Source organism: Pogonomyrmex barbatus, unplaced genomic scaffold (genome assembly GCF_055798465.1).
Source record: "Pogonomyrmex barbatus isolate J1 unplaced genomic scaffold, ASM5579846v1 scaffold3, whole genome shotgun sequence".
NCBI lineage: Eukaryota > Metazoa > Arthropoda > Insecta > Hymenoptera > Formicidae > Pogonomyrmex > Pogonomyrmex barbatus.
The window spans coordinates 10,449,165-10,463,362 of record NW_028297127.1 but is presented as its reverse complement, the minus strand read 5'-3'; the positions used below and the strand labels follow the sequence as shown (position 1 = coordinate 10,463,362).

The window sequence follows — 14,198 nt, the reverse complement described above, 5'->3', positions numbered from 1 at the left end:
GAGAACATAAAGTGAATAAGGTGAAAAACAATGATAAATATTATATATATTAATGTTATATAATAATGTTATATAATAAGTATATTATATACTATATTATATACTATATTATATACTAGTATATAATAGTAGTACATAATAGTATAATAATAATTATATACTATTATATTATATATAATGTATTATATACTAATAATAGTATATTATTATATAACATTAATGTATATAATATTTATCAATGTTTTTCACCTCATTCACTTTATGTTCTCACTTATTATGTTTTCGCTTATTTGTCTTTATTTAATTTTATTTTAATAAAATACTATAATGTATTTTATATTTACATCTAATATATAATACTTATTATGTGTTCGCGCATCCTTTATAAAAAAGATGTTAAGTCGATTATTCGCATTTCTCGAAGTTTATTGTTGCCGCTTTTCCGCAATGCTGATTAGTTCTTTCGCTGCGCTAATTTCATGAGTTACTGTCAATTTGCAAATGACAATTTGTAAAAGACAGGCGAAATTAGTAGCGAATAAAATTTTGAATCGATTTTGAACAAGGATAAGAATAAGATGAACAAGGATGAATGAGTTTCTATTTTTCATCACGACGATACATTGCTACAATCAACGAATAATATAAAAATATATAACATGAAAAGCTTAGTGGTGCGCACGTAGTGCGTGCCTGTTATGTCTAGTATGTCAAAAAGGATGTGCAACTAACAAATTACTACTTGAACAGTGCTACTAATTCACAGAAACTAAAATTATTTTGTTTAGAGATTTTGTTGGTATCAACATTATCTCCTCCATTTTTCGGGAAATTGTCGTCTAACCTAATTATCATTAGCTATAAAACCTATGAAACTATTGCTGTGTTCAGGGGATCGATCATATAACTTTTCCCCCAGGGCGGAAAAATGAAAAGTTTCACGTGAACTTACGATTATGTACGATTTTGCGGGATCATGTAACTCTCTCAAACGTGAAAATGTGAAATTTTTCACGTGAACTTTTTCGCCATGTAGCTTGGTAGCGGAAAGATGGAAATCTAGGGAATTAAAATATGCTTTGGAATTAGAGAAGATTAGGGCTGCGTTAGGATTAAGTATATGTAGTATATATACAATTGATTATTAAAAGATGTAATACTGTACCAATAAAATAATTTTCATTAGCTATAAAACCAATGAAACTATGTTTCATGATTTCACTTTCCACGCATCCAAGCTACATACATAATCGCTGTACGTGAAAAGTTTCACGTGAAATGTCAAGGTGTGAAAAATGAAAAGTAAAAAGTGAAAAATGAAAAGTGAAAAATTTCACGTAAGGTTTCATGATTGATCCTCAGCAGAAAAATTTCATGTGAAGTTACATGATTGACTCTCTGAGCTCTTGTTTTTAATTGGTACCCAGACAGCACGCATGCTAAAAGCATCTAAGTGTCGGTCCACAATAAGTATTTAATCTTTAAGCCATAAGAAATTGACTAATCATAGTCGAGTATTCTTTTCATATTCGATTATAATTGGTCAATTTCTTACTTCTTAAAGCTTAAATCATCTATTGTGGACTGACACTAAAAGAACGTCTTAGTGTCGATCCACAATAAGTGATTTAAGCTTTAAGAAATAAGAAATTGACCAATCATAATCGAATATAAATAAAATAGTTGACTATGATTGGTCAATTTCTTACGACTTAAAAATTAAATACCTATTGTGGATCGAGATTTTTAACAAACGTCTTTAAAACTTTACCAAAAAAAGTTATAAATACGTCTTTTAGACATGTCTTAGTGTCGGTCCACAATAGGTAATTTAAGCTTTAAGACGTAAGAAATTGACCAATTATAATCGAATATGAAAAGAATAATCGACTATGATTGGTCAATTTCTTACGGCTTAAAGATTAAATACTTATTGTGGACTGACTCTTAGTGTCGGTCCATAATAGGTGATTTAAGCTTTAAGAAGTAGGAAATTGACCAATTATAATCAAATATGAAAAGAATACTCGACTATGATTGGTCAATTTCTTACGGCTTAAAGATTAAATACTTATTGTGGACCGACACTAAAAGACATCTTGAGAAAGACGTTTTAAAGATGTCTTTTTAAAGACGTTTTTAAGATTATATCAGTGTCGGTCCACAATAAATATTTAATATTTAAGCTGTAAAAAATTAACCAATCATAGTCGAGTATTTTTTTCATATTCGATTATAATTGGTCAATTTCTTATTTCTTAAAGCTTAAATTACCTATTGTGGACACTCAGTGTCATATGAAAAGAATAATCGACTATGATTGGTCAATTTCTTACGGCTTAAAGATTAAATACTTATTGTGGACCGACACTCAGAAAGACGTCTTTTTAACGTCTTAAAGACATTTTTTCTAAGACATATGTTCTATAATCTCAATCTGTCATCAATATAACCTTTAAAAGTCATCAATATAATCTCTAAAAGTTCTAAATGACAGTTCCAAACATAGTTATTTACATTACTGACTGTGATATTTATCGAGAAGCGACTACACATTTATTGATTGAAATAAATGACATGATCAATTTCGACATAATGTAACCTATAAAAATATTGGCAGTCAGTTTATCTAGTATTCCACTATTTTATATTATTATAATATACAAAAACGCAATTAAGATGAACTATTCGGAAACGTATTGACAAGAGAAAGAATACGAGACAGAAGCTGGAATTACTTGATAAATCGGATATATCAATGATTTAATATCTACACAACATTTCTAATGACAAAATTGATTTCTGAATACAATAGATAAATCAAAGTGTGTGACTATTATATCAATGATGTATCAATTTATTTAGTAATTCCAAATTCTGCATCGTATTTTTCTTCTTGTCTTTTCGTATAAATAATTTTTATGCCATTATGGAATGTCCAAAAAATTCCAAATAAGACGTCTGAAAGACGTCTAAAAAATGTCATTTATTGAAAAATAAATAGATCCTTTAAGACATCCCAAAAATGTTATAAATCGAGTCATAAGTGTCGGTCCACAATAGGTGATTTAAGCTTTAAGAAGTAAGAAATTGACTAATCATAATCGAGTATTCTTTTCATATTCGATTATAATTGGTCAATTTCTTACTTCTTAAAGCTTAAATCACCTATTGTGGATCGACACTAAGACATCTTAAAGACATCTTTTTTTTCTAATTTAATAAGAAGTCTCATAATTTTAAGACGTCTTTTAGACGTCATAAATATCGCTCCACAATAGATGATTTAAGCTTTAAGAAATTGACCAATTATAATCGAATATAAAAAGAATAATCGATTATGATTGGTCAATTTCTTACGGTTTAAAGATTAAATACTTATTGAGGACTGACACTAATGTTCTCTGGGTATATTCTTTTAGATCTAAAAAAAATATACGAAAGATAAATATCGAAGATAAGAGCTCAGCAAGCATGCGAATCCAACCTAGTAAACCTAGCAAGCAAGAAAAAAGTATTGTATGCTGCTGGCTTTAATGAATATATATATATATGTGTAATCAGGTTAGATTCTAAAATATGGGTGCTTTCCATTTAATGACACAAGTTGACATAAGTATCATTTGTCCTTGTTAATCATTGAAAGCCAAGAAAGATAGGACGATATTTGTGTCGACTTATATTTCTAAATGGAAAGCACCCTATATAACATATGTGATACAAATTATATATTTTTAATGCTGTCACTTCCACAGTCAGTACGGAAAAAATTTTTTCTTTCGATTCCTACTTATGTCAAGCAGCGCTCTATAATGTCACCAGGCGTCGAGGGTAGGGCACCTCGGGTCCTCACCGACATCTCTTCGTGTGGGAACACATCCCTCCCAGTTGGTCTTAGAAAGCATCGAATCGAACGGACCTAAAACTCGATCCCTTTATAGTTCAAATTCTTTTCCTGACTTAGTTTACACCCAGCCGTTCAATCCCGATTTACTTCGGAATGAAATAATATTTCTTAAGTGTAAACGGATTAATTTTGATCCACTTTAATTCTCTTTTCTTAGCGGAGTAAGATCAATCCGGTGTAAACGCTCCCTAAATCCACTTCATTTTGAAGTGAACCCGGATTAGACGGCTAAGTATAAAAACTAAGTCAGTGTCTCTATCTAGCTTTAAAGGTCGGCCGGAGTAACGGGCAAACTCTAAATTGATATTAAAGATCCATGCGGTGATACTCCGAAACTCTAACTTCAGGTATATCAACGCTGAGAAATAAAATCTCTGTTTCGATGGATAATATATGTCCGTATATGTACAAACATCATCGCATTGTTCACGCGGACGCACCGCGGAGAGAAAAGATAGAAAAGGATGTGGAATCACGGTCTTTCACATGTCATCCTTATTCTTTTATTATGCCGATGATACACGAAGCATCGATAGCGATCAAAGCCAAAGCATATCGCTTTGCCAAAATACGGCCTGTAGGCCTATTCTCTAACTTTTTAACGACAGTTTCACTAGCTAGGTATGTCGTTACGCAGCTTTTTTTATTGGTTTGTAACTACATGGATGTTATATATGCACGTACAAAGTGTATGCGAGACAAAGCATCATCAAAATTGACAGCTTTCCGTCAAGATACCAATATGTTACCACTGAAATATCTCCATATTATAAATCTGGTAATATCCGCTAAAACATTTTTTCTCTTTGAAGAAGCTATATTGCCTCATGAAACTTTTTTTGATATTCCTTATATAATTATACAGGGCGTAATAGAGTTCAGATCTTGTATTTTGCACTCTCAAAAATTTATAAAAAACAAAATAGGCTAACTGCACCTGATCCGCTACACGATTTGCACGTTACTAAAATTTTATTTTGATCTTTTTTTCAAAAAGTGACTCTGTCGCGACTTACTAATGATTCTACTGATTACGAATATTACAATTTTTTTTATGATTCTCTCTGCATTTTAGCCATAATAATGTATTAGCGAATAATTCACAGTCGGCTGCGAGAGATCTCCACGCTGTCTCCGGCCGACCCTTAAGTTCAATCTCGAATAAATAACTTAGACTAATAGAAAGTCACTAGTGCTAGTTAGTTTTCATTAAGCCCTTAAGTGTAACAACAATTAAATCTCGAACATTAAACATTATTAGAGTGTAATAGATTGTTGATTCTTTGACTGTACCTCCTCTAAATATTCGTAAATTCCGCGCGCTAAGATTTAGACTGCTTTCGCCACGCTTCGTTGCAACAGGAGTCACACTCGCGGGCCAACCACAGAACCATCTTCTTATGCCAACCCGGGCGGAGGATCTCGGCAGGAAGTTGAAGAAAATCAAGGTAAGAAATTTTCTTAAATTCTAAAGCCGCGTTCTGATGTCGCCGCGATCCGCGACGTGACAATGCCAACAGCAGAGCAGTCTAACGGTAGAATCTTATGAGACGGATCCAATAGCACACAACGCTGATTGGTCAATTAAATATAAAATTTTCTGATTGATGGTCCATTGAAAAATTTTTAAGCAGCGGCTGATGAGTGAGGATGTGTGCTATCGCACTGTGAGTTAATAGGATCCTCCCGAGTCCCATGAGGCGTATTTGCCGCGTACTGCGTAACCGCGTAACCAATCAAAAGCGATATACATTTTCCGCTACGCCAGAGAGGACATCCATTTGACGCAGCGCTTGAACAGTGGAAAAACAGGTGACACCCGTTTGACCATGTCCCGACTGATCACTAGCCATTTACAGTGCTTCAACAGTGGAAAAATTCTAGGCGCCGACCCCTGTGAGTGGTCAATCGGGACGTGGTCAAACGGGGCGTGGTCAAACGGGTGTCACCCCACCAGAGAGAAGCTTGAGAAAGGCCATCTCGGCTTTTTTCGTGGAACCCGCTGTACAGTCCATTTTCGATATTGATACTATGTGGCCACGTCCATTTCCGACACTGCCAATAAAATTGTATTTTAGTCCATACTACGTCCACACACTTTCGATATGGAAAAGAATTATAAATAACAATTTTTAATAATAATTTTTAATATTTTTTTTATAATTTTTATTTTTTTCATAATAATTTTTAATAATTTCTCGGAAATACGATTTTATCAGCAGTAAATGTATCAGAAAATGAATGTGGTTACGTAGTACTAATATCGAAAATGAACGTACTGACGGTAATGTATAGGGGATTTTGACAGTCCCACGAGAAAGGCCGGGATGGTCTTTCTCAAGGTGCAGTTCCATGGAACTTTACAATAACGGATTCGGCGAAACGACTGCGTTCGAAAATAGCAGAATGTCCGCAATTGGTCAGATTTTCGATACGCGTGATCCGCGATACGCGCAATACGCTCCATGGAACGGCACCCTTAGGCGCGATGACACATTCGTATTGTCTGTTGCAAACATACCCTACGTTCTCTCCCCCTCGCTGCCTGCATACCGCCGTTCCACCAGTTTAAGCAAATGGCGTCGTAGAGGTGGATATCGTTGCGTCAAATTTCACAAATCATGAATGAATTCTAAGTGCCGTCGCGTATTTTGCATGAATTGAGGGTATCGCCAGTTCTGGTAAGCCCACTCTCGACCGCAGTATGTTTTATGTGTATGAGACCGATCTCGCTGCGTGAGGAACCGCATATTTCCCCGGTCGTTTCCTCAGTATGTAAACAAACATTGTGCTACACGTACGGAGTACTGTCGAGTTGCGAATCGCAACGTTCCGAAAAATCTCGGCGGTTATTGCGAAATCACCTGCATTCTTTATTTTACAAAGCGTGCGTAAATACGCGTCAGATTCGGACGGGTTGTATAGTGCAAATGTTGTGTTTCTTGTGCCACAGCATCTTTCAATGGTCAACCTCGATTCTTTACTCTCGCTGCCTCTTCAATGTGATTTCTTCTCAACTCTTCTTTTTAAATCTCTTCTTTTGTGTCTTCTATATATCTTCTAATTAACGAAGAGAGATAAGCATAATTAAAAATGCGTTTTGTTTATTTGATAAGATTAGAAAGTTGCTTTAACGACGCAACTGTATGGTGCTATATATAATTTTAGTTATATTTAATTTGATTAAAAGTATATACGATATTTTTTTATATTAAATTACTGCATTATTGAACCTGAAAATTCATACATATACAGCCCCTTTTATTAACTGCACTGATCAGGAGATACAACCCGAACGAGAAAACATTAAATTTAGAAAATTTCCACGCCGATCCCGACATAGACATAGACAGGACCGTTTATTGCCCGTTGTCACAAATCATTTATGAAATTTACATATATACATACACACAGTCACAATAAAATCATAAATTATATATTTAATATTAATAATCTATATAACTTATTATAAATATATATCTTAGTAGGTACTAGTTACATGACTATATCTTTAGATTAATATTTTCAGTACTTTACAATAAAGTATATATCAAAACATGAACGAAGTAAGTGGAGGAAAACAAGATGTACCCAATACTTCAAATTGGGAAGCTTTGTCAGGGCAGTCAGTGCCAGCTATGCATCATCACCATCCGACGTTACAGCAGGATACAGGTCCAACAGTAGCACAAGTTATAGTTCCTACACCTGTTAAGCTCCAAACACCGATATTGACACCTGCGCAAACTGTAGCTGATCACTGTCCGCAACTTGGTCACATACAACAACCACCCCTTATAACTCAGGTATGTCAAAAGAAAATTTATATGATTTTAACAGTTTTAATCAGTCAAATTATGACTGATATGTCTGTTTTTTGGTTACAGGGTACACCACCAGGAAGCTTTCCAGAACTTGAGTTATCTCTAGAACTTCAACAACAAGGTTGGAAAAAGTTTTGGAGTAAACGGGAGAATCGACCGTATTTTTGGAATAAATTGACTGGAGAATCATTGTGGGTAGTACCCTCTCTGAAACCTCAGGTATTACAAAATATCAAACAGATATTTATATTTTATAATAAAGAGATAATGAAAGAGATAATCTATCTAATGAAACATTATCTCTATATGTATCTTATTACAGTTTGATCCAATCACGGATCCACTCGGCATTTGTGGTGTCCCTCCGCCTGGAAATGGGACCATTCCACCTGCTACACCAGGTGGTACGTTAAAACGAAGAGCATCGGAAGATGGAGCTGTTCCACCTGCAAAGAAATTTGTATTGGCGTATGTGCATAATTTATAAGATGTTAAGGCGTACTTATAGCAAAGTAAATGAATAAATTGAATTTGTCTATTGTTATGTTACAGAGGCCCGTGGGACTTGGAGATACCTACAAATGTTATAATATATGAACGAGCACCGTCAAATTTGACACACGTTCATCCTGAGGCAGAAGCTCTGCGTTGTGCTTTACTGGCAAAGCTGCGGCAGTGTTATCAGGAATTATGTCATACTCGCGAATCGATAGACGCGCCAAAAGATTCTTTCAACAGGTGGTTAATGGAACGAAAGGTCATAGATTGCGGCTCAGATCCATTACTACCGAGTCAATGCTTCCCTGAGATTTCGATGTCCATGTATCGCGAGATCATGAACGATATTCCCATTAAATTAGTAAGGCCAAAGTTCACGGGAGATGCGAGAAAACAATTGTCGCGCTATGCCGAAGCCGCGAAAAAGATGGTGGAATCGAGGGCAGCATCGCCGGAGAGTCGAAAGGTCGTCAAATGGAACGCGGAGGATACTTTTCAATGGTTGAGAAGAACGGTGGGTGCCACATTCGACGATTTCCAAGATAGACTCGCCCATCTGAAGCGACAATGTCAACCGCACCTCACGGCGACCGTTAAAGCCAGTGTTGAAGGCATATGCCTGAAAATTTATCATCTGTCGACAGAATATGCGAGAAAGGTGAAGGACAAAAACAACCAGATTCTCAAAGACAACGGTTTAGGAGATGTCATACCATTAGGAGGTCCTGCGAGTACGCAAAGAAAAGTTTGGTGTTATCCTGTGCAATTTTCCCTTCCCACACCGAGACTTCCACAGGTGGATTACCTTCCGGAGCGTGAGCAAACAATGTTACGTTTCCACGGTGATACCATGTATATTAACAATATGCACCTTACCAAACTGGAACATTTGTATAGGTATAACTGTTTCGATGACAAAAAATTCGAAATGTTTCTGCCACGCGTTTGGTGCATGCTAAAACGCTATCAGACATACTTTGGAATCAACGAAGGTCAAGCGACTCAAATGGCTCTTCCGGTGACGGTTTTCGAATGCCTTCAGAGATCGTTCGGCGTCACGTTCGAATGTTTTGCTTCTCCTCTAAATTGTTACTTTCGTCAATATTGTTCAGCGTTCGCCGACACGGATTCATATTTTGGATCAAGGGGACCGTTCTTGGACTTCAGACCGGTCAGTGGATCGTTTCAAGCGAATCCACCCTATTGTGAGGAACTTATGGAAGCTATGGTCAATCATTTTGAGCGGCTTTTGGCTGATTCGGCGGAGCCCTTGTCATTTGTAGTATTTTTACCAGAATGGCGTGATCCGGCTCCTAACGCGCTTATAAAACTCGAGGGCAGTCACTTTAAGCGCAAACAAGTGGTAGTGCCTGCCATGGAACACGAATATAGACACGGATTTCAACATGTTCTTCCAAAGTGCGTTTACATAAATCCACATATTTTGCATGTACCACGCGATATATCACATATGAAAGAAATTTTGAATAATTTTGTTATTCGTTTATTCCAGAGGTGAAGTAAATATCCGAGCAGTACATGGCACGCTAGTTGTATGGTTACAAAATCCGGCCGGTGCCTCGCGATGGGGACCCACGGAAGAGCGAGTCGAGGCTTTATTGGAAGCGTGGCGACCCGGTCGAGAACGGGAAAGGGATAGGCAAGAGCTTCTTTCCCCACCGAGACAAACGCATCAACCGATATCTTCAACACCAGTACCTGTACCGACAACACCAGCTACACCGACGGTGCCATCCGTACAGACATTACCCAGTCATCCTATATAATTGAGTGATATAGTATATAGATATAGTTGAATGATCTTTTTGTGAAAGGGGGAGAACATATAAATAGTTTCCCATATTTGGAGATAAATATAATTTATCTCTTGTAATATAAGTAACTTCTTTGTTAAGAAAATTTATTTTGTATTTTAGCAAATATATAATTCAGAAAATGATGAAATGTAAACAAGTGAGAAAAATGTTAGATAATTAATACAAAGAAATTAAACAATTGTAACATATAGAAATGATTTTAAATGTTACTTTGTAATCAGTAATACTTTCATGTTGAACTCCCTTGACAGCATGAATGTCAATTATATTTGAAAATAATTTTGCAGAAATTGGTCATTGACAATAGATTAATGATTATTTGGCTTTATACATCGCGGCAACAGCTAAAATTCTGTTTATTTTTGATGAATGAATTGTAAAATTAATATAAGGAATACAATATTGACAAAAACTCAAGGGCAAATCACTTTAGTAGATATGTATCTAATGCATATAAAAAGAGTTTACCTATAAAGAAAAAACAAGCGCACATTGCAGAAAGTCTAAACTTTGCAATAGTGGTTAATTGTTGATTAATGTGTTGGACTTTATGACATGTGATGCTTTAAATAGGTATACTTGCTATGCAAGATAAAAATTGATACTATTGTAAATTTTAGAAAATTAAGTTTACAGAATAACAAATGTACAGATATACGTTGTATGTATGGACGTGTGCGGATATGAGTGGTAAGATGTACGTATTGTCTATAACTCTGCTTATTTGTGTGACCGAAGAAAAAGAATTTTTATCAAAGAACTGCGATAAAATTGTTCATCATATTTTTAACCATGACAATCTTTTTCTTTAGTATCAGAGAGCATATGTGGCAAAGTAGAGCTATAACTATGCATTTCGTTTTAGATAATTCTTTATCGGTGCAATATTTTGTATCTGTTTATAAGTAATTGAGAAAGAAATGAAAGAATCATATAGAAAACAAAAGAATTTGAGAAAAAATGTATAAAACTTCCCTGCAGAAAAAAAAGCACATTTTTATCGTTTAATATATATATATATATATATATATATATATATATAGACATACTGTGTAGAGAGAAGAATATATATGATTTTATCTATTTTTTTCAGAGAAGTTTTACAAAAATCAAAATAATTCGAACACTGTTACGGATATGTTAAAATTATAAGTTTCTATCATTCCTCTTTACTTTATGCATATCCATATTAGATGTAGCATATCGGAATGATGGAACACTTTAACGGAACTAAATGCACATTCAGAAATATATTATGTGAATACATATAATAATATATACATTGAATTTTGTTAAGAGAATCGTGTTCTAGACAGTGTGAATAATCAAGCTGTTGAGCACTTTTCATCAAGAAAATACTTGCATCTTATAAATTTTGTATATTTTTATTGAAATACCACGTGTACGCTACGTGTATACATATACATGCATATAGGCGCAAACGCGCATGCGCGTGCAGCCGCCCATATTAGGATATTTATGCTTATATAATTGAGAATAAATAAGACAATATGTTAAAGATAGATATAAGTTGCGTTTTGCGCGGTACTATTATTGTTTCGCGAGTAGCGGAAACAACGTATCCACAATTAGGTTGCACTTTAGCTTAATAGAATACAGATAACATTTTTATTGTAAATCTTTATATTTAGAGAATAGTATATGTTCAATTGAAGAAAAATTTCTATGTTTAATTATGTTTTAAGAGTAAAAGTCAATTTCACTCATGTGTCTGCGCTTTTAATATAGCCATATTCATTATAGAACTTAAGATAATTATTGCTTAAAACAGGCCGTCTGTTTTTGCCATACTATATGTTCTGCACGGCTAACATATGCAATTTCTTCTTAATTGATGAATTTATTTTTAATTATCTCATAAATTTTACTCATGTCTACTATGATTAGATAGCATCTAACATGGTATGCTCGCTGTACAAAACAACATTCAAATGAGCAATTCTGCAAAATGTTATCTTTTAAGAGAAAATTTAAACAAAGTTAAAGGAAGGAGGGAGGAAGGAATTTATAGAACTTTATACATAAGAATAACACGGTTTTAACTGTAAAGTACATGCTATATTTACAAGAAAATTTACGATTGGCTTCCTAACAATTTATTGAGTTTCGTGTTTATGAATAAATTACATTTTCAATGTCACAAGAGGACTCAAGAAACGAAGTAATATTTTTTAATAACACGCGAGCTTCATCATTCTTGCACATCAAATTATACACGGACAGATCTTGCGCGTCTATGATAACATCATCTAACACAGTTTTAAGCGCTCGCAAATCAAATAAACAGTGATTACGTCCGAAATGATACTTATTAAAGCTTACAACTTGATCCTTTTTTATCATAGCATGTAAACGATTCTTAGCAATAAACGATATGAATTCGAAAAACTGCTTATAATCCATGCCATAGGAGCTTTTTAGCATCAATTGGCAATGTTCATTCCAATTCTTCATATCCTTGCAATCATCAACTTCTTTCATAACAGATCTTAATTCTTTTTTTAATGCATACCATACATTGGAGATATTGCATCCATTGATCCAATTATGATTAATGGAAATTGTATCTTCCTACAGGAAAAATAGTATTTAATTAATTTTCTATTAATACATAATCAAACTTTTTTGCAATATTTTAACTACCAAATTCCAAACTTGATGATGCCATCCAGATGGCACAAATATAATTTCTCCAACTTCTTGAATTATATCAAAGCATTTTAATTTTTTACTATCATACATTTTGTACTTTGTATGATCGTTGAGTTCCTCTGAAACTGCGTTGTATGCCAATTGCCCATAAATATCACGGAAATGATCTTCTTCATGTGGAGGGAAAAGCAGCCATCTTTTTCTTCCAACTATATTTGCAGACCAGCTATACGATGTAAAAACATCGGCATGTAATGGAGTCCTGAACATTATCACAGCAATTAAATGAATGCAAAGGAAGATGGCGATAGCTAATACAATGAAATAGCCAGTCACAAATAAAACTGTAATATGGAAATTGTACTTACCATGTCTCCTTTGGCCCCATATACACAAACATGTAATCGTCATCTAGCTTGGGATGGGCAATGTAATATTCGTTTAGCCAGTCGGATACAAAATATTGAGGCACTTCGTAAATCGGAACATTGGGGAAGTTTCTTGCACAATGCCAATCTTTCAGATACAACAATGGCATTGTTTTAACATAACAATTCCGCTTGTAATCGACCCAATATTCCAAATAGCTTTCCATAGACATATCATTCTTGAATTGCGAATTGTAAAACTTTCTGTTACAATCGGCAACCGGGACAATGGAACATCCTGGATAATAGAGATCACATTAATAACCACATTGTGTAATCCTTGCTCCTACCACTGGACTTTCCACATACCAAATAGCGTGCGGAGCATCTCGAAATTGGGCGCACCATCTGATACCCATTCACGCCGGCACGGCCAATTCTCAGTGGCATACGAGCCGAGGATGCATGGTCTGTTACGTATTAGATGCTCAGAGAAGAAATCATCATACGTCACCGTCGTGTCGATTCGCTCAACCATGCCGGGGAGGCAGTCCTCATCGATAGGATATGAAATACTGTTGATCTCAACGAGCGTTGACATGATCGAAACTTTATCTTCATCGTATAAACTATCGTGGAATCATCATACTCGCGGAAGCGATACTCGTAACATTCAACAGCTCAGATCCATCATATTCAAGCATGAATCCCCGCTGAGGACACATCGCATAATTCACTTCTCTTTTTTTTTTCTCCTTTTCTTGCGATGTAAATCCCGCATCGAGCCGACACGAGGCAGGATTAATTTTAAATGTACGAACGACCGTGGCGATATTACATCGCAGAAAACAATAATCGAGTATACGTTGATGTTCTAAATGACGTTTTTCACGCATGTGCGTTGACTGTATTCTCAGGGAAGCATCAGCTTATAAGAAAAAAAGATATTTTTACTCAAATATTTTTTTTAATTAATTTTAAAATATTTTGGAAATTAAAAAAAATATGTATTGGAATATATACTAGGTAAAATTAGCATATTTTTTTGGAAAAACTATCATTGTGAAAGAAAGTGACACTGCCTAGACCA

The 14,198-nt window shown here is 34.9% G+C and overlaps 2 protein-coding genes across 4 annotated transcripts; one reads left to right on the top strand and one right to left on the bottom strand.

Moving 5' to 3' along the window:
• The first annotated feature begins 6,440 nt into the window (after positions 1-6,440).
• Positions 6,441-12,476, top strand: Pcif1 (Phosphorylated CTD-interacting factor 1). 2 transcript variants are annotated; one of them, XM_011642412.3, is made up of 6 exons: positions 6,441-6,588; positions 7,437-7,713; positions 7,795-7,950; positions 8,054-8,199; positions 8,284-9,648; positions 9,743-12,476. In XM_011642412.3, exons 2-6 carry the CDS (start codon positions 7,465-7,467, stop codon positions 10,014-10,016), a joined length of 2,190 nt encoding a protein of 729 aa, XP_011640714.1. In that variant the 5' UTR covers positions 6,441-6,588; positions 7,437-7,464; the 3' UTR covers positions 10,017-12,476. The 2 variants fall into 2 exon arrangements, with proteins under 2 accessions (XP_011640714.1, XP_088935199.1); XM_089079073.1 differs by having other exon boundaries at positions 6,479-6,678.
• JMJD4 (jumonji domain containing 4) lies at positions 12,125-14,019 on the bottom strand. Of its 2 annotated transcripts, none has more exons than XM_089079074.1 (4): positions 13,478-14,019; positions 13,109-13,406; positions 12,732-12,966; positions 12,125-12,659 (listed from the first exon to the last, which is right to left on the bottom strand). In XM_089079074.1, exons 1-4 carry the CDS (start codon positions 13,707-13,709, stop codon positions 12,201-12,203), a joined length of 1,224 nt encoding a protein of 407 aa, XP_088935200.1. In that variant the 5' UTR covers positions 13,710-14,019; the 3' UTR covers positions 12,125-12,200. The 2 variants fall into 2 exon arrangements, with proteins under 2 accessions (XP_088935200.1, XP_011640715.2); XM_011642413.3 differs by having other exon boundaries at positions 12,732-13,002; positions 13,478-14,016.
• Between the last annotated feature and the right edge of the window lie 179 nt (positions 14,020-14,198).

Bases quoted from the DNA above. Each gene is read 5' to 3' on its own strand.
- Pcif1 (XM_011642412.3), top strand. From the start codon at position 7,465: ATGAACGAAGTAAGTGGAGGAAAACAAGATGTACCCAATACTTCAAAT. The intron at 8,200-8,283 runs GTATGTGCATAA...GTTATGTTACAG, and splicing joins GCAAAGAAATTTGTATTGGC to AGGCCCGTGGGACTTGGAGA. The intron at 9,649-9,742 runs GTGCGTTTACAT...CGTTTATTCCAG, and splicing joins TTTCAACATGTTCTTCCAAA to AGGTGAAGTAAATATCCGAG.
- JMJD4 (XM_011642413.3), bottom strand. From the start codon at position 13,709: ATGTCAACGCTCGTTGAGATCAACAGTATTTCATATCCTATCGATGAG. The intron at 13,407-13,477 runs GTATGTGGAAAG...TCTATTATCCAG, and splicing joins GATGCTCCGCACGCTATTTG to GATGTTCCATTGTCCCGGTT. The intron at 12,660-12,731 runs GTAGTTAAAATA...TTTTTCCTGTAG, and splicing joins ATCATCAAGTTTGGAATTTG to GAAGATACAATTTCCATTAA.